General features: G+C 38.7%; 1 protein-coding gene across 2 annotated transcripts in view; it reads right to left on the bottom strand.

Moving 5' to 3' along the window:
- The window catches only part of Erlec1 (endoplasmic reticulum lectin 1), a 51294-nt gene extending 26547 nt beyond the window's left edge, over window positions 1–24747 (bottom strand). The window contains exons 1-11 of one of the 2 annotated variants that reach the window (XM_021210734.1): window positions 24519–24747; window positions 23082–23186; window positions 21787–21867; window positions 21207–21284; window positions 21026–21089; window positions 20406–20440; window positions 18398–18621; window positions 18177–18306; window positions 6404–6565; window positions 5720–5779; window positions 2031–2155 (exon numbers count right to left, since the gene is read on the bottom strand). In XM_021210734.1, coding sequence (XP_021066393.1) covers window positions 2031–2155; window positions 5720–5779; window positions 6404–6565; window positions 18177–18306; window positions 18398–18621; window positions 20406–20440; window positions 21026–21089; window positions 21207–21284; window positions 21787–21867; window positions 23082–23186; window positions 24519–24680 — 1226 coding nt within the window. In that variant the 5' untranslated portion in view covers window positions 24681–24747. The remainder of the gene's footprint in view (window positions 1–2030; window positions 2156–5719; window positions 5780–6403; window positions 6566–18176; window positions 18307–18397; window positions 18622–20405; window positions 20441–21025; window positions 21090–21206; window positions 21285–21786; window positions 21868–23081; window positions 23187–24518) is intronic. The other variant, XM_029545221.1, reaches the window with a different exon arrangement.
- Between the last annotated feature and the right edge of the window lie 2995 nt (window positions 24748–27742).

Genomic DNA, 27742 nt, shown 5'->3' with positions numbered 1-27742 from the left:
ATGGTTACCATCAAAAACACTAGTGACAGTACATGCTGGCAAGGGGAATACTCCTCCACTGCTGGTGGGAGTGCAAACTTGTACAGCCACTATAGAAATCCATGTGGCAGTTTCTCAGAAAATTGGGAATGGATCTACCTCAAGATCAAGCTATATATCCCACTCCTAGGCACCCAAAAAGACACTCTATCCTACCACAAAGACATGTGGTCAACTATTTCATAGCAGCTTTATTCATAATAGCCAGAAACTGGAAACAACCCAGATGTTCCTCAACCAAAGAATGGATAAATATGCTATACTTTCACAATGGAGTGTTACTAAGCTGTTAAAAACAATGACATCTGAACTATCCAATAAAATAAACTATCCAATAAAAAAGAAACAATGATATCTGAAACTTGCAGGCAAGTACTTGGGACTAGAAAAGATCATCTTGAGTGAGGTAACCCAGAAAGACAAACATGCTATGCATTCACTTATAAGTGGATATTAATTGTAGAGGATAATTGTGCTACAATCCACAGACCCAGAGGGGTTAAGTGACAAGGATGGGAGATCCATGAATGCCCCTGGGAACAGGATAGATGTTGCAGGTGGTCTGAGGGTAGGAACAAGAGGGATCAGGTGAGGAGAGGATGGAGGGAGAGAGTACTGGGAGAGACAACTGGAACTGGGAAGCAGTTTGGGGGCAAGGTGGAAACCTAATGCAATGAAAACTTCTAGGAGTCTATTAGGGTGACCCTATCTAAGACTTCTTGTAATGGGGGATAGGAAGCTTGAACCAGCTATATCCTTTAATCGGGCAAGGCTTCTAGTGGTGGGACTGGGACACCAACATGGGCACAAAACCTTTGACCTACAAATTGTTCTGGCAGGTTCTGGCAGAGGTCTTGTGCAAGTGGCTAGCTTAAGACCCATGCCATGAGATGGAGCCTATACTGCCTAGAAGACCCAGAGACCCAAGATAGAACCAAACAAGACTGGAAAAAAAAAGTCATTGAAATGATGCTATTCTCATAGACTGATGCCTAATCCAATTGTCAGAGAGACTTTACCCAGCAATTGATAGGAAGAGATAGAGAGAACCACACCCAAACATTAGGCAGAGCTCAGGGAATCCTGAGGTAACAAGAAAACCCACAGAATCAACAAAGCTGATCTTAGGGCCTGTGAGTGAACCTACAATCGGGAAGCATGCTTCAGTCTAACCTAGGTCCTCTGCGTACATGTTAGAGATGTGTAGCTTGGGTTTTTTGTGAGACTCCTAAAAGTGGAAATGGGATCTGTTTCTGATGCATTTGCCTACTTTTGGGACCCTTGTATCCTACTAGGTTGCGTTATCTGGCCTTAATACAAGGGAGGTACCCAGTCTTATTGCAACTTGACATGCCATGTTTAGTTGACATCCCTGATGGGAGGTCCCCCGGGAGGGTGGGGAGTTGGGGGAGCTAGGAGGAGAGGAGGAAGGGGAAACTGTGGCTGCCAGGATGTAATATATGGGAGAATAAATAAATTAAAAAAATTAGCCCTCAAAATATATTGAGTCTTTTTTTATTGTTTTATTTTTTGCAGTTTCTATTCACTTTATATCCTGATTGCTGCCCATCCTCCTGATCCCCCAGCTCACACAGTCCCTTTCTCCATCTTTCTCCCCTTTTCTTCTGAGAAGGTAGAAGCTCTCTACTGTGTATCCTTCCCACCTTGGCACACCAAGTCTCTACAGGGCTAGGTGTATGATCTACCACTGAGGCCAGACAAAGCAGCTTAATTAGGGGAACATATTCTACAGAGAGGCAACAGCTTTATGGATAGCCTGTATTCCAGTTGTTGGGGACCCACAAGAAGACCAATCTGCACATGTGTGGAGGCTATAAGTCCAGCCTGTGTATGCTTTTTGGTTGTTATTCAGTCTCTTGAGAGCCCCAAGGGTCCAGGTTAGTTGATGCTGTTGGTTTTCCTATGCAGTTCCCCTTTGGGCCTGCAATCCTCCCCCCAAATCTTCCATAACAAAGGCAAGTAGTCTTTACCTGACTGTCTGGGTGCCATCGTCTTGAAGATGATAAGCTCTAGCAGTATTTTTCTTAGCCCACTCAACATGTTCTTCTTGGTTCCATGTCCCCACAACTACAGAAGTTTTTCCATTATCTTTGTCCTAGTATATAGAAAAATACTAAATTTTAAAATTACAATCACCATTTTTGTATATGCTCAGTTGTCAGTCTTGGCATCAGGTACCTTCACCAACCGAGCCACAGGGTGCCCGTATCAGTGTGTGTGGTAATGTATGTTGGCATGAGTAAGTACACAGACACTCCTATAATCCCCAGTCTTCATCTTCATCCATTTACTGGGCAATGATGTGATGATATCAGTCAAAGTGAGGAAGTAGAATTTAAATGATCTTTATTCTGTTTCTGAATAATGTAATTTAGCCTAACTTCAGATGTAGTAACTTGTGACTCAGTTTCTTTCCCTTTTCCTTTCTCTCTTTTTATTGTATCAATTTCTTCCTGGAGATGCTTTTTCTTTAGTTTCTTATATATGTGTGAAGGCATATGTACTCACAGGATTTGGGCTCAAACTCAGGTTGTCAGACATAAACAGCACATTCTTTCATTTGCTGAGGCATTTTTCCAGAACCTTTCTTTTTTGATTCAATGCCAACACCTCAATCTCCTAAATCAAAAATTTAATTGCTCAATCATATACAAACTACTATAATTTTTTGAGAGGAAAGGGGCATCAAGCCCATGATATAAACTTTTATTTATATCATATACACATACAATAATAATAAGTAAATATTTTTTAAAAGAAAAAACATACTGGTGAAGTACCTTACCACCAAGTTAAAGTCCTAGTAACACTACTGTGATGTTGTTATGAGATGAATTTTTCTCTCCCAAAACATTCCTAAATTTATATCAGGGGGGAGTAGAAAATGATGGGTGATATTTAAGTCTTGAGTATTGTATCATTATGACAGGAGGCTCAGAATTTAGGTCCCACTCTTTCTACGCTAAAAAATTGATTTAGGTATATGGGTTTCTTGTCTGTATGTATGTCTGTGCAGTGTACGGATACATGCTATCCATGTGACCAGAACAGGATATTGGATTTACTAGGACTGGAATTACAGATGTTTGTAAGTGACCATGTAATGCTGGAAATTGAAGCCTGGTCCTTTGGAAGAGCTCTATGAATCACTAACCATCTCTACACAGCTGAAAGTGTTCTCACCCCTTTCTCCTCTTGCTTTGTGTCATTAGGTGAAGAAACAAGAAGGACCTCACCAGATGGCAGACACTTGGATACCATCTAGAAATGTGAAATCTAGTTTCTTTTCATATTGAGTTATCCAGTTTGTAGTATGCTGCTATAGCAGTATAAAAATGGACTAAGATGCCTTACCTTACAGTTAATCTTCACTTTACCTCTCTACTTTTAAATAAGAACTTTGCAGTTTTCAAGTCTCCAGGGTTCATTTGATGGTACACTCATTTCTGTATGAAAACCATATAGAATCTTTTCCTGATTCTGCCTTTATTTTTTTTTTAAAAAAGAAAACAAAACGCAACACTATACTTTGTCTTATAAAAGTAAGCTCTTACCCCTTTTCTCTCCTTATTTCTTGTTGTTCTCCATATTTTATGCCAGATAATCATGCTAGGCAATGATATACTTCTGATTAATAGTACAGAAAACTTGTTAAGCAACAAGTGAAACATGAAGTCACTTCCCTAGAAGACGTTGTTGCCCAAAGGAAAAGAGTTAATACATTTCTTCCCCCCGCCCCCACCCCAGCAAGTAGACTTGTTATTTTCCAGACAGGGATCAGAACACAAAGTGTCTAGGAAGCTACATAGGGAGCAAGACTGTGTGGGTTTGAATTCCAGTCTTAGTATTTATTGCCTATGTAAAACTCTTGTTTCTGTTCCTGAAACTTGGGTTAACAGGACTGACTTCTAAAAGGTGTTTTGAGGATTTAATGAGTTAACATTTAAAGCACTTAGTACCTGGCATATTACTTTTTAATATATATAATAATTCCATATATTATATTCTATTATTATTCTATATATATCTCTATTTAGTATTAGAATATTACATTCTAATAGTAATAACCTAGTAGATTTATCAGAACATTATAGGTTACATGACCTAAGACAAATTAAATTTGGTAAATTATATGGTTAAGTATATGTTAAGTATAAGGGAAAGAGTCATTAAAATAGTTGTATTAACTTTCTGGAAGACATTTTTTGTCCAGTGTGCATACCTTTAACCCCAATACTTCTGGGGGTTGAGTAATCAAGGCATTCTGAGTTAGTAAGACTCAGTCTCAACTAACCAACCAACCAACCAACCAAACCCCTAAAAACTCAAACCAAAGCCCCCAAACTAAACAAACCCAAAACAATTAAAAAAAAAAATTAAAACTTTCAACCTGGAGGCAGAGGCAGGAGGATTTCTGAGTTCGAGGCCAGCCTGGTCTACAGAGTGAGTTCCAGGATAGCCAGGCTATAGGGAGAAACCCTGTCTCGAAAAACCAACCCCCCCAACCCTTCCCAACCCCCCCCCAAAAAAAAATCAAAAACAACAAAAAAACCCAACCCAAACCAAGTAATAACAACAAAACTCTGGAAAAGTAGACTAATGTAACTATCTAAAATGCTCATTAAAATACTTTCATAGTGGATTGGGGATGTGGCTCAGTTCATAGAGTGCTTGCCTAGTATATAGAAAGACCTGAGTTTGACACCTAGCACAATTTTAAAAGGGTGGTATATAGGGCATGCATGTAATCCTAGTACTCAGTAGGTAGAGGCAGGATGATCAGATGTTCAAAGTCTTTTCTAACTAAAGAGGGAGTTTTTAGGTAGTTTGGGTTAGAGACTTTATCTCAAAAACAAAAACAAACCCCCCCCCCCAAAAAAAAACCCAAAACCAAAGAAAACAAAAAAACCAAGCAAACAAACAAAAAAAAACCCCAACAACAACAACAACAACAAAAAAAACCTAAACAGAAGATGAAATAGTACTTTCTTCTAGCTGAGAAAGGAGGTACATTTACCAAGTTTGATTAATTCTGTAATCAATGTACTATCCACTATTTATTCATTTCTTCAGGATGAATTATAAGAATAACTATAAATTAGAACAGCCCCAATAGCCTATTAATCTACTAGGCTCAGGGTAGTTTAAGAACACAGATAGTTAACAAGCAATGTTCTTTTTAGGTGACTGAAATCAGTTAATACTAAGTTTTCCAGTTTCTAAAAACTGGGAATACTCTGGCTAGTATTAAAATCATATTAAAATCACTTCACAATTAAAAGTAGTATTAAAGCCTTATTTTATTCCACGGGAGATTTAAAAAAAATGTTTTTTAATTATGTGTCTATGTGTATGTTGTACACTTGAGTACAGGTAATTGAAGAGGCATAGGAAGCACTGGATTCCCTAGACTGGAGTTAACAGGCAGTTGTGAGTTGCCTCATGTAGATGCTAGAAATCAAACTTGGGTCCTCTACAAGAACAGTACAGATACTAAACTGCTGAGCCAAATCTCCAGTGGTCACAGACTTTAAAAACTTTAATCAAGGAATGGTGATACAGATCAATGTTAAGAACATTTGACATATCTAGGAGGCCCTGGGTTTGAGTTCCAGTAATACAAAACAAATAAGCAACCTGGATTGTTGTTACTCTATACCTCATGATATTGATGTACATGTTTGCCATAGCAGAATTCATACTTCCACCAACCAACACCCTAAAGGAAAGAAACATAAAGTTATACACAGAGAAGGGAGACTGATGTAACAATGCTACATGACAGTGGGAAGTATATATACTTTTTATTAGTTATAAAATCAATAGTGTGGTTTAAAATTAAAACGACAAAACCAAAACATGACAGCCTGGTGTATACAGTGAGTTCCAGGATAGCCAGGGCTATATGTGAGTTCCTGTCTCAAAAAAAAAAAAAAAAAAAACCCAAAACAAAACACCTTTGAGTGTATTTACACTGGTATTAAGAGTCAGAGCAAATGTTATCTTTTAAACATAGCTCATTTGAACTCTTGATTGTTGCATAACCAAAAAGTGAGAAATAAATCACTGATGCCCATTCTAACCATCAACCAAAATCATACAAGACTGCCATAGAAAATGTCAAACTTTTATGAGTAGAGAGAATATAATTAATGGACGTGAATGAGACTGTAGAGATGTATGGGAGGGAGCGGGTGACTACACAGAAAATGTCCATTGGTGATGGCATGATCCTATGATTTCTCTACAGCCACTTTCGTTCAGTGCTCTTATTGGACATGGGTTAGGTAACTGCAACATGTAAGGATGTAAGATAATTTAAATTACAGTTTCACTTTCTTACCCCATGAAAGCAGTAAGAGCCACTTAGGAACTCCTTTATGAGCTGGTCATCTGTCAGCTTGGAAATGTGGGTTGTTCCAACAGTGAGCACTGGCTGAGAGCCAACAGCAATAGGTTTGTGGATGGCTGGAAATCTCTCTTCCTTAGCAGATGGCAAATCTTCCTAAAATTAACCAGACAGACATGTTTATTAGTTCTATCACATGTTTTCCAGTTATAGCTTGATATTATTTTAAAAACCAAACAGAAATCTAGAAAAGATTTTTCCCACTTAATTTTAATGTTTTAATAAAGGGGAACTTTGTGACAATAGTGAAAAGTCTAGAAAAATGTTAGCTTTACCTCCAAGTACCAGGTATAATAATCCTCAGGCACATATAGGGAAAATTTACATTTTATGGATTTTTGTCTTCCTTTTGTAAAGTAAAGTAGTTTGGGACTTATTAAGCTTTGCATCCTTACATTTAGTTTTGTAGAAGCCCTAGGGTAAAGCTAAGTTAACAAGTAGGGTGAGGGGCTGGTGAGATGGCTCAGTGGGTAAGAGCACCCGACTGCTCTTCCGAAGGTCCGGAGTTCAAATCCCAGCAACCACATGGTGGCTCACAACCACCNTGATGCCCTCTTCTAGAGTGTCTGAAGACAGCTACAGTGTACTTACATATAATAAATAAATAAATCTTTAAAAAAAAAAAAAAAAAAAAAAAAAAAAACAAGTAGGGTGAAAAGGAGTTGGCAGGGAGTGAATAGTATCATCAGTTGTAATTACTTAAATGTAGCTGAACTGGTTGTTGCTCTGGAGGAACCTAAAATTTACTCAAGTAGATCCAAAGTAATAAGGGAATTACAACTACAGACTTGTAAAAGAAGGGATGGAAAGGACTTTGATGAAGAACTGAAATATGAAGGCTTTAACAAGAGAAAACTCATGATCAACCCTTGAACTTGAGAAGTAAAGAATTTTTTAGTAACGTACAGTGGATATGCTGTCTCCTTTTTCAGTTGAGATGGTAGTTGTCATGTAATAGAGTGTGACTCTTTTAAATCTATTTCAGCTTATAGGAGTCCTTGAATGGTTATTCTCTTAGAAATCAATGACTACTCTTTTTCATATAGTCAAGACAACAAAGGTATGCTTTCTCTTGTTTTTAATGGATGCTAGCCAGGTGTGGTGGTGCATACTTCCAGTTTTCTAGTCTCTGGGAAGCAGAGGAGGTTTAGGAACTCAAGGTTATCCTTGGCAGCTTGGTTCATTAGAATAGGAGGCCAGTTTGGGCTATGAGAACTATGGGGGCTTTGGCTTAGCTCTGTGAAACTGAGGAAGGAAGAACGACAATAAAGCCATTCCTTTGGGGGTGGGGGGTGGGGAGACACAAACAAAAGAGAAAAAATTTATTATATAAAGCCTATTAACAAACTATGTCTTGATACTGTCTTAAAGATAAACATTAAACATAGAGGAGATAGTCCTAAGAGGTTTAGGTCTAAAAGATTAAACTAATAACCTAAACTACACAAGACCCATATCAAAGTTAATGAAGAAAACAACCGAGCTGCGGAGTGAAACCTGCAAAAATGCAAGCATGACTTTACTGCTTCCTTTGATAGAGCAGTTGCTGTTATTTTTAGGGTAAATTACTCAAGTAAAAGCAAAACATTTGGGTGTGGTGGCACATGCCTTTATCTTAGCACTTGAGAGGCAGAGGCAGGCATATTTCTGTGAGTTTGAGGCCAACCTGGTCTACAGAATAAGTTCCAAGATAGTCAGAACTTGAAAAACCAGAAAAACAAAAATCCAAAAACAAACAAGCAAAACCAGAATCAAATGTGCTGGACAGATTGCTCAGTTGCTAAGAGCACTGGCTACTCTACCAAAGAACCTGGGCTCAGTTTCTATCACCCACATGATGGCTCATAATTGTTTGTTAACTCCACTTCCAGAAGATTCAACACTATCTTCTGACCTCCAGGAGCACCAGGTATACTTATGGTGCACATACATATACGCAAACACAGTACACATAAAAAATAAAAAGGATAATAGCTTCTGTTCTTATGTAAGATAGGACTTCATGCAAATCAGGTTGAGATTTCAAACGTGCTTCATAGCTGAGAGTGACTTTCAATTCTTGATCTTACCATCCCATGTGCTGAGATTATAGATGTCACAATACCTGTTACAACAATTTTTGTAGTAGTTTGGAAAAATCCATAAGTAGACTCAATAATCTATTAATCTCCCTATCAATATACTCCCATGGGTAGAAGATCAACAAAATTCTAACAGCTAGATTTGTATGTTTGTGAAAGGGGAAGAAAATGGGTGCTGAAATTTAAACAACATGCCAATATACACTTTTTAACTTTATATGACATTTATTTACTGTCTTTATTATTTTTTCAAAACATGACAGAATCAGTGAGATATCTTTTAGATGCAATTCATACTTTCAGGACTGGGAATGGGATCTGTGGTTGATCACTTGCCCAACATGCACAGGCCCAGGTTTCATACCAACTGGATATCACACTCTGTCTCAATTAGTACATCTGATTTATCAACAAGTCTATTTTTTTTCTTTTTCTTTTTCTTTTCTTTTCTTTTTTTTTTTTTTTTTGGCTATTTTGCGAACATACATTTTAAAGCAGCAGTTTTCAACTTGCGAGTCTCTACCCCTTTGAGGGTGGTAGCGTTGCATATTAGATACCCTGCATATCAGATGTTTACATTATAATTCAAAACAGTAGCAAAATTGCACTTAAATAGCAATGAAATAATTTTATGATTGGGGGTCACCACAACATGATGTAACATGAGGAACTGTGTTAAAGGGTCAGAACATTAGTATAGTTGAGAACCACTATTTTAAGGCAACTGTCTCATCCCTTTCTTTTATTTTCATCATTATTTTGTTTCTTTGAGATAGTATCTAAGGCTGGTCTCAAATCTGCTATGTAGTCAAGGATGACTTCTGATCCTCTAGCCATAACCTTCCAAGTGCTGTATTATACAACCTTATCATTAGGGTTGGCTTTCTTTAATATACATATATATATAATATATATATTTATAAATAAATAAATTTTGTCTGTGTATATCTGGTTATAGCATATAGGAGCCTGTAAGGAGGACATCATAAGGATCTGGACTCCCTGGAGTTAGACTTATAGGTAGTTGTGAGCCATTTGATGTGGTGCTGGGAGTGAATTCTGGAAGAAAAGGAAGTGCTCTTAATTGCTGAGCCATCTCTCAAGTGCTAACAAGCCTGTTTTCATATACACATTTTTATTATTTATTAAACTTTCTATTTAGTATGTATACACATATGTGGAGGTCACAGGGTAATTTACAAGAGTTCATTCCCTACTTCTACCACATAAGTTCTGGGAATCAGACTTAGATCATCAGACTTGGCAGCAATTACCTTTACCCACGGAGCTACCTCAATGGCTAGCCCTGCTATTTTTAGACAGCATCCCACTATGTAGCTTAGGCTGGCTGAGAATTCATGGTTCACCAGCCTCAGCCTCTTGAATGCTAGGATTATAGCACTATTACTCTTAATTTGCAAAGCATTTTGACTAAGATCATTTTTAAAAAAGAATTATTTAGTTTTTATTTATATGAGTACACTGAAGCTGTCTTCAGACACACACTAGAAGAGTGCATCAGATCCCATTACAGATGGTTGTGAGCCACCATACTGTTGCTGGGAATTGAACTCAGGACTTTTGGAAGAGCAGTCAGTGCTCTTAACTGCTAAGATCATTTTAAAGTTCCAGTTAGTACATAGTACTATTAAGGGGAAGACCAAAGAGAATTCCAGCTATAATCTTTTAACATAGGACTCAAAATCAACCAGAATTAATGCTGAGATTACTTTTTCCTTCTATCAGATTGACATATTTTCTGATCATCTCATCCATAATGACCCCGTGATACTTTTACAAAAGGTATTCAAAGGAGGGGCTTACGAGATGACCCTTAAGAGGTTTCTTTTCCATAGAACCCAAGTTTAGTTCCCAGCACCTATATAAAGTGGCTCTGAACTACCCACTAACTCTAGCTCCAGGGTATCTCACATCCTTTTCTGGACTCACCCCACACACATGGTATACACACATTTAAAAAAAGTATTCAAGTATTTAGATATTGGAGAGATGACTCAACAGTTAAGAGTACTGGCTGTTTTCCCAGAATACTTGGGTTCAATTCCAAAGACCAACATGGTGGTTTGGATCTGATTTAGTACTCTAAGGGACCAATACCCTGTTTTGGACACTGTGAGCATATAGTGTATAGGCACACATGTAGACAAAACACCAATATACATAAAACAATTTTAAAAAGTATATTAAGAAGAGAGAAAATAAACTTTACAGAGAAGTTAAACAATCTTTAAGTACCCATAGCATTCCAAGCATTATACAGGCCACTACAGACCCCAGAGTAAAGAAAGCCTAGTTGTTTTTTGTGTTTCAGTGTAATGTAATAAATATATATGAAGCAACCACTTTGTTTTGGCTGTGTGTTATAATAAAAGACTGAACAAAATATAAGACCACAGAAGAGAAACAATTCTCTTTCTAGGATAATGATCCTGGCTCCAAAAAAGGGCATTGGAATTATGTTTTCAAATATAAGTAACAATTATGGAGTGATAGGGAGGCCACAATACAACACAAAAAGAAATATAGTATATTCAAAGGTAGGAAAGCCATGGTGAGCATGAACCTTTCAGTAAACTTTATGTCATTCAAAATGGCTGAGAAGCTGGTGAACGCTTATAATTCTAGTGCTTGGGAGATGGAAGGAAGGCTATCCTCAATATGCAGTGAATTTAAGGCCAGCCTGGGTCACATAAGATAATTCTCAAAAAAGTAACAAAAACAAATAAAACTTCCAAACCTAAAAACAAAATCCCAGCTAGTGTATACGGAATGGTGATTGAAGACAAAGATGATGATGAAAACCAACTTTACAGAGTGGCTTGTACTCGCTAAGACTCTACCCTGAAATGTGGATCATGTTACTCACTAAAGGATTCAATCAGGTATAATCAGATGTATGAAGTAGATTGCAGATTTGTAAAAAGTCTGGATTTTTGGTCCTAGAAAATAATAAAGTTTGGAACTACCGAAAAGACAGATTTGAAAAGCATTTAGGAGAGAACAATGATAGCCCTTAGTAAATCCTTAGAGATAAATGAAGATAGGTAAGAAATGACTGAGAAGCAGGAATAGCAGAGGGATATGGACTTTTAAATTTGAGACCAACTTGGTCAGAATTGTTAGCCTCAGGCTACTCAAGGAAACAAAGTGAGACCCTGTCTTAAAAAACAAAATAAACAAATCAAACAGCATTTAAGTTTTTTTTTTTTTTGTCAGTTGGATAGAGAATTGATTTGTACATTGCATGGAAAAAGACTGTCCAGGAACTATGCCTGTTTTAAAAATAGCACTTTAAAAACAATGGGGGAAAACCAGACATAGTGGTACATGGCTTTAATCCCAGCACTTGGGAGGCAGAGGCAGCTGGATATCTGAGTTTGAGGCCAGACTGATTACATAGTGAGTTCCAGGACAGGCAAGGCTATCAAGAATCCTTGTCTCAAAATTAAGAAAGAAAGAAAGAAAGAAAGAAAGAAAGAAAGAAAGAAAGAAAGAAAGAAAGAAAGAAAGAAAGAAAGAAAGCAGTCAAGCAGTAGAGAAGATACAGGTTTTGAAAAAGCCAAAAACAAAACAAAACAAAACAAAAAACAAAAAACAAAAAAACCCAAAGAATGGGATATAACTGAAACTGTTAAAGGAGGGTGACAGAATTGTAAAATGTAGGAGGTGGAGTTAGGGCTGCTGTCTTTTTTTAAAAAGCTTAGTTGCAGGAACGAGTAAAAAACTTAATAGGATATTATGTATGGAACTGGGGAAATAGATCTGCAATTAAAACTCACTTGCTACTTTTTCAGAGACCTGGGTTGGTTTTCCAGAACTCACATGATAGCTTTTAACTCTCTGTAACTTCAAGTTCCAAAGAGTGGAACTTCAGGGTGATGCTTTATTTTAGCCTCCATGCTACCAGGTAAACACATGGCATAAACACACACACACACACACACACACACACACACACACACACACACACACACACACGTGCATACTTAAATAAAATTCTTATAAATTATGTAATTGTGACTGTTAAAAGAAAATCTGTATAAGTTGGCACTCCCTTAGCAATAGACAAGTGTTCCCCTTGTTCCACATCCTTACCAGCATTTGTTGTCTCTTGAGCTTTAGATCTTAGCCATTGTGACAGGCTTAAGATAGAAGAATATTAGTTGTTTTGATTTACATTTTTGTGATGGCTAAGGATGTTGAATATTTCTTTAAGTGCTTCTTGGCCATTTGAGATTCCTTTGTTGATGTGATGGTTTGTATATTCTTGGACCAGGGAGTGGCACCATTTGGAGGTGTGGCCTTGTTGGAATAGGTGTGACCTGGTTGAAATAGGTGTGTCACTGTGGGTGTGGGCATAAGATCCTCACCCTAGTTGCCTGGAAGTCAGTCTTCCACTAGCAGCCTTTGGATGAAGATGTAGAACTCTCAGCTCTGCCTGTACCATGCCTGCCTGGATACTGCCATGCTCCCACCTTGATGATAATGGACTGAACCTCTGAACCTGTAAGCCAGCCCCAATTAAATTTTTTTTTTTTTTTTTTTATAAGACTTGCCTTGGTCATGGTGTCTGTTCACAGCAGTAAAACCCTAACTAAGACAGAAGTTGGTACCAGGGACTGGGGTATTGCTGTGATAGGCCTGACCATGCTTTTATATGAAAGAATGTGGATTTTGGGACTTTGGATTTGGAAAGCAGTGGAATGCTTTAAATGGGGCTTAATGAGTCATCCCAGTAGGAATATGGAAGACCTTGTTGCTGGGAGTAATTTTGAACTGTGCTGACCTGGCCCAGGAGATTTCAAAGGAGAAGAATTTCAGAATGTGGCATAAAGACTGCTTTTGTGGTATTTTGGTGAAGAATGTGGCTACTTTTTGCTCTTGTCTGAAAAGTCTACCCGAGACTAAGGTGAAGAGACTCAGATTAATTCCAATGTCAAAGGAAGTTTCAAAAAAGCCTAGCAGAGACTTTGTTCTCCGGTTAAGTCTTATGAAGAGAAGTTTGAACAAGCAGAGCAAACTTAGAAAGGGAAAATATAAAATATATGGTTCAAGTATTAAAGGGGTACCAGGAATTTAAATGGAGCAAAATCCTGTGTTCTAGGAAATAGCAAATTAAAGGAGTGGGACCTTGGGGCAAGATCCTACCCAGTTAAATTTAAACCCAGGCATGGTGGTACACACCTTTAATCCCAGGAGACAGGCATGCTGATCTCTGTGTTTAAGGTCAATCTACAGAGCAAGATCCAGGACAGCCAAGCTTAGGTAGTGAAGGATTTGGAAAACAGAAAGCCAGTGTCATTGTAATAGTACAAGTGGGTCATGTTCTAGTTCTTGCAAGCAGCTTCAGCCATGTGGCTCTGGCTCTAGAGCTTAGATTGGAAGGAACTACTGGGACAATTGAAGCTGGTTAGCTGGAGCTAAGAAATTAGTAGTGATTAAGAAGAGACCAGCATCACTGAGGTGAAATCTTCTGGGAGCTGTGTTCCAGAGATAGCCAAGGTTGTACCTCTTGCTGCAGCTGGATTTGGTAACGTGTAAGAGGCACCCAGGTGATACTTGTTTTGAAGGCATGAAGGTGTCAAGAAGAACAGCTGAGACTTGGCACTGTGAGAGGTCATGGAAGGCCATTGGTGAAGGTGCACCTCAGTTGTAATTGATGGTCTAGGACCACCAAAGGAGTCATGCAAAGGAGTTGAGGCTTGGCACCATGAAGAGAGCCTATGAGAGGCTATTGGTGAAGCCTAGTTGGAGTGGAACACCCCAGTGTATTGGAGATGTCAGTACCATGGAATGAATGATCACCAAGAACAGTAGCCGTAGTGAAGAGGATCAACCTGAGATTAGAGTGCTACAGAGGGCAGAGCTGGAGAAGTGATGCCAGCCCTTAGGAGGAGTCCAAAAGATCAAGTGGAATCCCAGACACTGAAAAAAGAAGCTGTTACCATTGAAATTGCCTTGGAGACTCAAAGATATTAAAGATGCCAGAGCCATGGGATACATGCTGAGGAAAGCTGCTAACAGGGAGTGGAACCAGCCCAGGAGAAAGCAGTTTGTTGAAGTAAACAAAGAAGAAAAAGAGTGGAGATCTGAAGACCAACATCAGCCATATAGATACAGAGTTTGGAGTTTGTCCAGCTGGTTTCTGTCTTTCTTTGGGGATTACAGTTAAGTGATTAGATGAATCTCAGAAGCGATCTTGAACTTTGGATTTTTAACATTGTTGAGACTACTATAGACTATGAGGACTTGAAAAGTTGGACTAAATGCATTTTGCATTATGCTATGTTTAAGTATGCCCCGCCCCCATAGACTCATGTGTTTGAACAAGTCTATGGGGGCCAGGGAGTGGAATGTGATGGTTTTTATATTCTTGGTCCAGGGAGTGCCACCATCTGGAGTTGTGGCCTTGTTGGAATACGTGTGACCTGGTTAAAATAGGTGTGTCACTGTGGGTGTGGGCATAAGATCTCACCCTAGTTGCCTGGAAGTCAGTCTTCCACTAGCAGCCTTTGGATGAAGATGTAGAATTCTCTGCTCTACCTGTGCCATTCCTGCCTGGATACTGCCATGCTCCCACCTTGATGATAATGGACTGAACCTCTGAACCTGTAAGCCAGCCCCAATTAAATTTTTTTTTTTTTTTTATAAGACTTGCCTTGGTCATGGTGTCTGTTCACAGCAGTAAAACCCTAAATAAGACAGTTGAGAATTCTGTTTAGGTCTGTACGCCACCTTTAGTTGGGTTATGTGACTTTTTGGTATCTAGTTTCTTATTTTCTGTATATATTTTGGATGCCAACCCTCTATTGGATGTGGGGATGGTGATGATATTTTCCCATTTTATAGGCTGCCATTTTTCTTATTGACTGTGTTCTTTGCCTTGCAGAAGTGTTAGACCAGCATCATTTGTTGAAGATGCTTTCTTTTTCCACTGTATAATTTTGGCTTCTTTTTCAAAAATCAAGTGTCCACAGGTGTGTGGATTTACTTCTGGGTCTACAGTATGATTCCATTGAACAACCTTTCTATTTTATGCCAATACCATGTAGAATTTTTATTACTATTGCCCTGTAGTACAGCTTGAAATCTGGGGTGGTGATTCCTCCAGAAGGTTTTTTTTAGCTATCCTAGGTTTTTTGTTTTTGCATATGAAGTTGAGAATTGCTCTTTCAAGGTCTATACAGAATTTTGTTTGGATTTCGATGAGAATTACATCGAAGCTGTAGCTTGCATTTGGTAAGATGTTAATCCTATTGATCCATGAGTATGGGAGATCTTTACATCTTCTGATATTTTCTTAAATTTCTTTTTTTAAAGAGTTGAAGTTCTTGTCATACAGGTCTTTCACTTGCAAGATATTTTATATTATTTGTGGCTACTGTGAAGGGTGTTGTTTCCTTAATCTCTTTCTTAGTCTGTTTATCTTTTGTATATAGGAGAGATACTTACTTTTTGAGTTAATTTTGTATCATTTTGTTCATCAGTTGTTGGAGTTCCCTGGTAGAATTTTTTGGGGTCACTTATTTATACTATCATATCATTTTTGAACAGCAATACTTTGACTTCTTCCTTTCCAATTTATATCCACTTAATCAAGTTAGTGGTTTCTCAGAATACTGGGACTGGATCTACCTCAAGATTCAGCTATACTACTCCTGGGCATATACCCAAAGGATACTCTACCATGCCATAAAGACACTTGCTCAATTATGTTCATAGCAGCTTTATTGTAGAAGCCAGAAACTAGAAACAACCTATATGCCCTTCAACTGAAGAATGGACATAAATAAATAAATAGATAAATAAACAAATAAATGAATGAAATGAAATGTGGTACACTTACACAGTGGAGTATTACTCAGGTATTAAAAACAATGGCATCTTGAAATTTGCAGGCAAATGGATGGAACTAGAAAAGATCATCCTTAGTGAGGTAACTCAGACCCAGAAATATAAACATGTACTTACTTATAAGTAGATAGTATCTGTAAAGCAAAGGATAACCATGCTACAGTCTAGAGACTCAATAAAGCTAAATAACAAGGAGGGCTCAAGAGGGAATGCTTGAATCTCCCTGAGAAGGGGAAAAAGAATAGACATTCTGAGTGGACAGGCAGGGCGTAGGTGTGGAAGTAAGTGAGGGGACTGGGTAGGAGTGGGTGTGGGGATGGAAACAGGATGAATGAGGTAGAGGAAGGATGGAAGGAATTAGGACTGGGAAAGACAACTGGAACAGCGTGAGGGGTATCTCTGGGATCAACTAGAAACCTAGAGCAATGAAAACTCCCAGGTATCTATGAGGATGACCCTAGGTAAGACTTCTTTTAATAGGGAATATGGATCCTGAATCAGCCACCTCCTCTGACCATCTCCATAACCAGACAAAACTTCCAAAGAAGGGGTTGGGACAACAACCTAGCCACAAAATATCTGATCTATAATTTGCCTTGCCTAGAAGACGTGCAAGGGTAAAGATGGAGCAGGAATGGCCAACCAATGATTGGTTTAGCTTGAGACCTATGAGAGTGAGCCCACCCTTGATACAGTTAATAATATTCTGCTATCCCTGATGAGGTGGTTTGAATAGTCTTGGCCCAGGGAGTAGCACTATTAGGTGTGGCCTTGTTGGAGGAAGTGTGTCACTGTACAGATGGACTTTGAGAGACCTTCCTCCTAGATGCCTGGAAGTCAGTCTGCTCCTAGTTTCCTTTGGATGAAGATGTAGAATTCTCACCTTATTCAGCACCATGCTGTCTTGATGATAATGGACTGAACCTCTGAACCTTTAAGCCAGCCTCAATTAAATGTTGTCTTTTATAAGAGTTGCCTTAGTCATGGTGTCTCTTCACAGGAATGGAAACCCTGCAGACAGGAGCCTAGCAAACCATCATCAGAGAGGCTTCACCCAGCAATTTATGAAAACAGATGCAGAGATCCAGTCAAACATTAGGTAATGCTTAGGAAATCATGTGGAAGAGGGGGAAAAAGGATTCTAGGAACCAGAAGTGTCTAGAACACAAGGAACTCTACAAAATCAACTAACCTGGGCTCAAAGTGGTCCACAGGAACTGAACTGTCAACTAAAGAGCATGCATTGGACCAACCTAGGCCCTATGTACATATCTAACTGTTTTGCAGTGTGCTTTCATGTAGGACTCCTAACAGTGGAAGCAGGGGCTGTCTCCAACTCTGCTGCCTTTGGGACTCTTTCCCCCTACTGAGCTGCTGTGTCTAACCTCAATAGAAGATGAGCCTAGTTTTACTGCAATTTGGTATGTGAAGGCTGGTTGATATCCATGGGAGGTTTCCCTTTTTCTGAAGAGAAAGGGAGAAGTGGATGGGGGTTGGATGGAGGTGGAAGGGAGGGCAAACAGTGGCAGGGATGTAAAGTAAGTAAATTAATTAAAAAAATAAAAGATAAAAAATTCTGAAAAGTATAAGATAAAGAGTTAATATTATTCAAATAATTAGAATTCAAAATTTGAAGTTAATAAAATAAATTGCCACTATAATGCTACAGAAATACTTAATACATTCATGGTACAGGTTCTAAAACATGGAAAATGAAACACCAAGGAAGTATAATTAGTTAACTCTCATACCTCTTTATTTCTCCTGAATGGCACCCTCAATATCTCTTCCTGCTGTTCCAACTGTCTTAGTGTGAGGGGTTTAAATGGAGATCCCGGCAGTGATTGACAGAATATGTCATTTACAGGAGAGGCTCTGAACCTATTCAGTAGGAAAAAAACATTAAGGCTAAATATAAAGGCTTTAAAACACATGTGTACTGTATGTTTAGAATATTGAATGAACATCTTACTTGTATTTAGGATGACTGCACAAGAGTGGTGTCAAAATGACAACTTCATATTCACAAGTTGTAACTTCAGCTACTGAAAGGATTTCATGCTTAGATTCAGGATGGCATATGTACATCACAGTACTTGATCTGGGTCGATTTTGTTTCAGACTACAAGGTGTACCATTTCCCATTCCCACAGGATAGTAGGGTGTCATCTGACCTTCAATGTTTTTAGTGGGAATCTTAAAGAAAGTATAAGACAGACCTTTTATTAGAAATTTGAGTTATGTTTGAAGATGGGGAAAACATTTATTTTAAAAGAAAATTACATTTTCTTTGTAAACAGAAGAGGAAAATTTCTGTATTTTCTTTTAAGTCAACCCTAATGTTCTAATTCTTAAGTTCTTGGTTGAGCAAATATGTATTTAGGGATAGTATAATATAGAACAAACTAACATTAAAATGTTAAGTCAATGTACATTTAAGTGAAGAGTACAAACACATGATTAATCTGAGTTATTCTCAATAGTTCTGAAGACACAAACTAAGCTAATGGGTTGCTTAGCTCCCTCTTCATTAAACTTGTAGTGAGCATTGTTTCTACTTTATATTCTACAAGTTTCAAGGCTGATTTCCAAGTAGGGCTGATAGTAAAAGAAAAGAAAAGGAAAGAAGGAAAAAAGAAAGCAAGCAAGAAAGAAAGCAACATCCTTTGAACTACACAAGTTGCCCTTTTACACAATACTACTCTGAGCCATCATCTGATGGACATATATGAAGTACCTACAATATGCATATGCATAGCAGCTTTGCACTGGGCAGAGGTAAAAGACAGCCCTATTCTTAGCCTCTAATTTCATGGCCTGTGTAGGCCAGTAGCTTGCTATTTACACATGCAGTTTATCTGCTAGTCATAAGAGATGAGGAGTGCTGGGCGTGGTGGCGCACGCCTTTAATCCCAGCACTTGGGAGGCAGAGGCAGAGGCAGAGGCAGAGGCAGAGGCAGAGGCAGAGGCAGGCGGATTTCTGAATTCGAGGCCAGCCTGGTCCACAAAGTGAGTTCCACGACAGCCAGGGCTACACAGAGAAACCCTGTCTTGAAAACCCAAAAAAGGGCTGGTGAGATGGCTCAGCGGGTAAGAGCACCTGACTGCTCTTCTGAAGGTCCCGAGTTCAAATCTCAGCAACCACATGGTGGCTCACAACCACCTATAAGGGGATCTGATGCCCTCTTCTGGAGTGTCTGAAGATAGCTGCAGTGTACTTACATTAAATAAATAAATCTTTAATTAAAAAAAAAAAAAAAAAGAGACGAGGAGCAAGCAATTAAAAAATGCTCTTATTACCACTGTTTCCAATGCTACATAGAAAGCAACACCATCTTGCACTGAAATGATGAACTGGTATCTTTACAGACACATAAGTGATATTATTTTCCTTTAAGTGGAGATTGAGCTTAGGGTGTCACGTATGCTAGACACTGTTCTATTTCTGGGCTATAGCTCCACTCTTCCTTGTTTTAATTATTTTGATATCATATTTATGTATTTGCATATATGTGCACATGCAGCTCTACGTGTATGTGGAAGTCAGAGAACAACTCTCAGGAGTTGGTTCTCTCCTTCTGCTATGTGGAAGGTAAATAGCATAGGAAGTCATTGAACTTATGACCCTCCTGCCTCAGTCTTCCAAGAAGCGGGGATGACAGTTTAGGTATTACTTAAAAAGTAAACAGTAGGAGTATAATGTAATTTATTTATTGTTTAAGACAGGGTCTTAAGATGGTCACAAGATGGCCTGGGCTCACAGAAATTTGTCCACCTCTGCTTCCTGAATGCTGGAATTAAATGTGTGATCCATCATGCCCAGTTGGTGATGTATTTTTCCATAGCAAACCCAGATATCACAAATTTGTGAAATTTATCTGTCCTACTTCCATGTGGTATTATATAAGGAACATATATGTAGCTTTTGTCACTGAGGTCATACCTAACAATGAAGTGTGAAAACTTAACACATCACTTGCCTCATTTGACTTTTCATTTTCTTTTGCTTCTTGTTCTATGGAAACAATGCAAGAAAAAGGTAATCATACAGCATAAACAGTCACATCTATACAATAAAAATAACTATGTTTTAAAACATTAAACTTATTTTTAAAGAAGGTGCAAACACTACAAGATTTTTGCTTTGGGGTGGGATGTTGGGTATTGGAGCCAGAACCTCATATGTGGTGTTTATACACCCTCTAAAGTTAGTGTTTGCAAAATGGCTTTCTATGAAAAATCTGAGTTTGGTTCCCAGGAATGACATGGTGGAGAGAACTGATTCCCACAAGTTTTCCTCTAAGTCCTTCATGCATATACCTTAAATAAAACTGTAATAATAATAAAGTTTAAAAAAGAAAGTCACACAATATCCAAAACCATTTTTTCTTTTTTTTCTTTCTCTGAGTCAGTCTCATGTTGCGTAAGCATATAGGCCTTGCTAGGTAAAGCAAATGGCCTTGAATTCCTTTTCCTACTGCTTCTACCCTTCAAATGCTAGGATTACAGTCTTGTCCCACCATGCCTGAACTTAAATTTTAGTTTGAACTCAAATGTTAAACCGAAACGCAGTAGTACTATCACCATTGTAGAGACTGACCTTTCTCATACAGAAGATTCTTAGCCAGCATATTCCCAAGGTAGTATTCATGAATATTTACTTTCTACATTAAAAAAAATACAGTATATTACAAACATATTTCATCTGTTACAACTTAAAAACTTATCAATATAATTATGAAATTTCTCATTTTATGGTTTATGTTGAAAGAAAAACATACTTGGCCAGTTTCTTTTTCTTCATGGTACTGTCGAATATGTTTCCCATGACAGACCTCATAAGTCCAGTAAGATTCAATCTAAAAAGACAGATATGTTTTTAAACATACAAAAGCCATGTAAGTCAACTGAATTTTACCTAAAATTTTAAGCAGCTGGAATGAACTTTTATGAAGTGACACAAAATTATGCCACACAAAATACAAAACTTGTGAGGTATATGTGGTTTCTACTAACAGGCTCTGTATGAAGATTAAGTCAGAAATAGAGCTAGAACTTATTTAGGTCTGTAATAATTATCGAGCTAATTTTCTACATAGCTTATAAATAGCGATTAGCATTTTATAATTCTATTCAAGAAATTCAAGAAAGCTTTCCTTTGAACCCCAAAACATTCAAAGTAGTTCAGTAACTGATACTTTGATATTGGTGTACTATATAATTTAAATGAACAACATACTATTAAGCAATAAGATTTGTGCCCAACTTAAAGGGTGCCATACCCTAATAAAGGAAGCAAAGCCATTTTAAGCATCTACTGTCTGCTAGAGACTTACTTTCAAATGAACATAAAATACTTACTCTGTAGGAACAACTGCTTTGTTTAAATAGCGGGTCCAAAAGCTCTCTTGGATTAGGGCCTTTGTAATCCTTTTCTTCTTCCTAGAAAAAAATAAGCTTAATATACAGTTTTCCTAGAACTTAATCCAACTCTACTGGTTGGGTATTAATTCAATGGTTAAATCGCAAATGCTTGGAAATAAAAGAGAAAAAGAGTCAACAATCTGAACAAAAACCTAGGGGATGTTAATTCTTTTAAATGAATTGAAAGATAAAGTATGAAGCCACAGAAAAATCTTCTATAGCATTTCATTCTCTTTTTAAAAAGATTCTTAAGTACCAGTTCTCTGACAATCCTTGTAGACTTATTTCAGAATTTTTAATTACCCATATTCCCCCCCAAATTCTAGCTATTAAAGTCTTAGAATGGTTCTATTGTGGAACAGTGCTTTTCAGTTTCCTTCATATTTTTATACTTCAGGCTTGAGCCACATATGTGGCTATGTGGGTGGATTTTGTTTTAAGGGGGTTTAAAACAGCATGGAATAGCTGCCTTGGACAGACTTCAAATATGAAAAAAACGTAAGAAAAGCCCTGAGTCTAATATTTCTACTTTGCAGACCATGAAAATGTAAATTGGCTTAATCAATTCATTGAGTAGAGGAACTGAGTTTCTAACTGGTTCAGGGATGCACAGCTAACTGTAGCCTATACCTCAGCCTCCTGGCTCTAGGCTGTTGTCTTTTACACCTTACTATGCTGCTTCTCCTGTCTCATCATGAAAGAAGTCATTGCCCTGAAGGATGGATAAGAGGAGTTAGGTTACTTTAGGAGAAAGAAAAGGGCATGAGTTAAGGTAGTGAGAAAGTATAAGGAACCTAGAGAATAATTTATTATAAAAAATTCTTTATGAAAACACTATATTTACATTAAAAGCTATATTGTGTTTTTCAAACACCATTTCTATAAAGGAAAACAAGCAAAGAGTTAGCATTTTATTCAAAACATTAATAACTAATTCACTCTCCCTTTTGTAATTTTAGATAAGGTCTCACAATGTGTCCAGCCTAGCCTTAAATTCATAATTCTTCTGCCTGAACCTCTTAGTGTTGAGATTATAGGTGTGAACATCACACTTGCCTGGTTGCTAATTTTTCTAAAATAAGTTCCCAAATCAAAGAAAACAGTAATAAGAGGTTAATATGTTTTGCTACAAGGCTGTTGAGAATCTTGTTACTTATTTTAAGTACATGATCATAAGGTTGTAAAATGCATCTTTAGTGAGAGAGATCAGCAATATATGTATAAAAACATACCTCATCCCCACTTGTCACAAGAGGAAGTATACATTTGTATTTTTCTTTATGAGCAGTTGTCATAATGATGTAATTATCTTCTTTATACAAAACTCCAGTTGTAGGCTAGAAACAGAATAAAAAGCATACATTATTTTTTTTAGTTAAAGTGCTTTACCCTGAATACATTCAGTGCTAGTTAGAACAAAGGTTCCTCAAGTAAATTTACCTGTTCAACTGAAGATTTTTAAAGCACATTTTCAGATGTAGGAAAAACATCTTTAATGATAAGGTGGAAATAAAAAACTGTATACTGTTGTCCAATCTAACAGAAAAAAATAAAGTTTGGGGTGTAAAAGAAAACTAGTAAGGCAACAGATTGAAGTTTAAATGCTAATTAATATGTATATTGAGGCTATACATTATGGCACACACCTTTAAGCCCTGCCCTCAGGAGGTCATGGCAGGTGGATCTGTTTAAGTTCTAGTCTACCCTGTTTTAATTTTTTGGCGGCACTGGAAATGGAATCCAGATCTAGGTGTGTGGTAAATACATGGATAGACTTTTCAGCACTACAATCAATCAAAACAGAATTTTCATTCTTGTCAGATTATATACCAAAATCTCATATTCTAAGACTGGAGAGATGGCACAGAAATTAAAAACATATTATTACTCTTCTCAGAGGGGTGAGTACAGTTCTCACATTGGGAGCTTCACAGCCACTGGCTCTTTCATTCTTGCCTTTTTACACAATACACATTAATTAACGATCATAAAATCCTTTTGATATCATGTTCTAGAGTCACAAATAATAGTGGTAATAAATTCAAGCCTCTAGTTTATTCTGCATGGCCAGTAGTGTTCCACATATAAGTTCAATAATATCTTCCAAACCAAATAGCCCTCTCAAATGCCTTAAGGGAAAAGATTCTCAGAAGCTGTATACTTCGTTTTTAAGTGTGTATTGGAGAGGAAGAATGAATAAAGGAGAATGAAATGCTATAGAAGATTTTTCTGTGGCTTCATACTTTATTCTTCAATTCATTTAAAAGAAGTAACATCCCATAGGTTCTTGTTCAAATTGTTGACTCTTTTTCTCTTTTATTTCCAAGCATTTGTGATTTAACCGTCTGTTGGACGGTTGTGCGGGTAGGGTGATGTGCTAGTTAATTCTAAGACTTCCTCCACAGAGTGGGGCCATTGAGAAGCCAGATCTAACGTAATGAGATTTAAAGGAGGGAGATGAAGTGACCACTGGATCTCCTAGTTAGTATGCAGGGCATATCCACTTAGTGTGCTAAACAAATTAATGAATGAACGAACACACTTAGGCTTGGGGTCGATACATGCTTGGGAAAAAAGGTTCTGGAAGAAAAAGCTAGGGAACTGAGGGCTGGCACGAATGCTTCGTGCCAGAAAGAGGGGAGAAGGCTGCGGCTCACGAGGGCACTGACCAGAGAGAACTCGGTACCAGGCCAGTTGACTCGGAAGGGGATGTCATCGCTGAGCTGGGGCAGAGCTCGGCCGCCGCCGGACGCCTCCAGGAGACCATACAGAACCAGCAACAGTGGCCCTCCAGGGACCAGGCTCCGCAAGCCGCTGTCTCCTTCCTCCATTGCTGTGTCCTCCAGCCGCCGTCACAACCTCCTCTACCCGAGGAAAACAGGAGGAAGAGGAGGAGGAGGAGGAGGAGGAGGAGGAGGAGGAGGAGGAGGAGGAGGAGGAGGAGGAGGAGGAGGAGGAGGAGGAGGAGGAGGGACTACAAAGCGCTGTTAGTGCAGAGGACCCAATCGCCGCCACGTCTCCTTCCAGACTGCTGGGCAAAGCCGCCTCCGCCTTACACCGGCTTTGGGCCACCGCTTCCGGAGCAAGCAGCACATCAACATCCGGGGTTGTAGGGTCGGCCTACGGAAGCCCGCGCTTGGGTCGCGTAGCATTGCGTTGCTGCTGTAGCATCCTAGCGGTTGGACTCAAACGCAGATGCCCGGGACTGACGCTGGTTGAACGGGTCTGGAGACGGCCCTTGGACGAAGCGGCCCGACTAGGTGAGTCCTGGCCCGCGCGCTCAGTCCATCCACAAGGGACTCTCAGGGGTTGGGGGTGAGTGGGCGGCGGCCGGCGACCGGCGACCCGCGGCCGGCTCTCAGAAAGCAAGTAGAGAACAGAGCTGTGCAGAGTCGAAGTAGAACTTACAGTTCCAACTGAGCTGCCTACCCTCCACTCTTTTGTTATTTGCACTCTCCAACTTCTCTCCAGAAGCTTCTCTTAGTTTCTTTTGATGGCGACTGTTGTCATGTCTGTCTCATATACTGTGTGTTTGGGGACACCCCAGTGACACCTGCCACGTCCTTTGACTTTGGCATAGATTTTACAGTCCTGCATTTTTACTTCAGGAGAGGTTTTCTCTCCCTTGACTCAAGTGTTGGGCTGTTGATATTTTACTTAAGTCCGGAAAGTTTGTTTATGTCAAGGCCAGAGCCAGGTGAATGTGAAGCAATGAATCGAGTTACAGCAGACTGCATATAGACAGAAAGTTTTGGTTTCTTCTCCCCTTCTTGAAAAAAAAAATAATGTCTGCATTTTTTTCATCTCCTGTGTAATAATTTTACAGTGTTTGCCATAGAACATTTGGTAAGGACTGCCCATGTTGTGGTGTTCAAATCCACTGGGAGAAGAGACTTAGACTCAATTCAAATTTAGATTAAACGAACATATTCTTACTGTTTGCAGAAGGAAGTGAGCCTTAGAGCAAACACAGCACACCATGTAAAAGGTGAATTAAGGTGGGTTTTTAAGGTAGACACCCGAAAGGTGTGTATTACTGAAATCCATGGAGTCTACATCTGATCAGAAAAATTGTCTCACTTCTCTAAGTTGTTTCTTACTTTCTCATTGTAATAGAAAGACCATTTTATGTCTTTCCCAAAGCGATAGTGAGTTCTACAAAAGGGAAGCAGACTTTAATGCTTCACATCCCTATTATCTGATTCTTATCTATCCATTAGGATCTCCTAGGCATTCCAGAGCAAAAAGTCATTGGCCCTTAAGGGATGCCTGACTCCACGTTGAGTTTCTTCAGTCATCACAGAGGACTTGTAAATTATTACTCAGGCCTGAGCACTCTAGTGACTGAAATAGAGCAGTTCATTTTTCAGTGGGCAAAAACAAAGTGCCATTAGATTAAGGCTGGCTGTCATTTCCCCACACTCAAATTTGAACCAAATCAAAAAGCAGGAAGAGCAGTCCGTTTTTCAACTCTATAAGTTTTCTTTAAGGGAAAGACTCACACTATTAAAGAAAACAAAATTGTTCTAGAACTGATGTGTTGTTCATTACATTAGCTCTTCATAATGTTTAATGTGTGTCAGGCATTGGGATTGGTAAGCTAGAGAGTAAATGGGCTCCTGTCATTTGTATATCATTTTCTAGCATGGGAGATACTACAAATGAATGATTATGAACTAGGGGCTAGAGAAATGGTTCAGTTACTAAGAGCACTGGCTGCTCTTCTAGAGGACTGGTGGTCTGTCCCAGCACTCACAAGGAGTCAGGCTCCAACCATCTGTAACTCCATTTTGAGATCAGACACATGCATAGATATGCACAACACAAAACACATCATCATCATAGTCTCATAAAAATTCCTAACTAGATAGAATAATACCTAACATTTATTATTTAGTTTCTCCTATCAGAATATGACTATAAATACTTCTACTGCGGCCACCTTGGGCGCGAACTCGGCAGACAGTCCCATGGTCCCCTGAGGACTCTCCACTCTTCAGGTGCCCTAGCACGCCCAGGATCTTAGGATCACTGGTGAGTAGAACACAACATCTGATCCAACACCACCAGGAGTGCCTGGGCCCAGCAGGAGCAGGGACATAGGAACCTTGCTAAAGCAGTGACTCAGGTTCCTTCCAGTTGGCACTGGTCTACATTGGTTTTGAACTAAGCGGACAGCTCCATGCACCCCAGAGGAGGTACCACTTTCAGGTGCTCTAACATGCCCAATTCCAATACTCCTCAAACTATTCCACAAAATAGAAACAAAAGGTACTCTACCGAATTCATTCTACGAAGCCACAATTACTCTGATGCCCAAACCACACAAAGACCCAACAAAAAAGAGAGAACTTAAGACCAGTTTCCCTCATGAATATCGATGCAAAAATACTCAATAAAATTCTCACAAACTGAATCCATGAACACGTCAAAACAATCATCCATCAAGATCAAGTAGGCTTCATCCCAGGAATTCAGCGATGGGTCAATATATGAAAATTGATCAACATAATCCACTGTATAAATAAACTCAAAGACAAAAACCACATGGTCATCTAATTAGATGCTTGGAAAGCACTTGACAAAATCCAACACCCGTTCATGAGACAAGTCTTGGAAAGATCAGGAATTCAAAGCCCATACCTAAACGTAATAAAAGCAATGTACAGCAAACCAGTAGCCAACATCAAAGTAAATGGAGAGAGACTTGAAGCAATCCCACTAAAATCAGGGACTAGACAAGGCTGCCCACTCTCTCCCTACCTATTCAATATTGTACTGGAAGTCCTAGCCAGAGCAATTAGACATCAAAAGAAGATCAAAGGGATAGAAATTGGAAAGGAAGAAGTCAAAATACCACTATTTGCAGATGATATGATAGTATATATAAGTG

The sequence above is a fragment of the Mus pahari genome, chromosome 13, assembly GCF_900095145.1.
Source record: "Mus pahari chromosome 13, PAHARI_EIJ_v1.1, whole genome shotgun sequence".
Lineage (NCBI taxonomy): Eukaryota > Metazoa > Chordata > Mammalia > Rodentia > Muridae > Mus > Mus pahari.
Note: the sequence above shows the minus strand (reverse complement) of the source record. Positions and strands in the feature narration are given on the sequence as shown.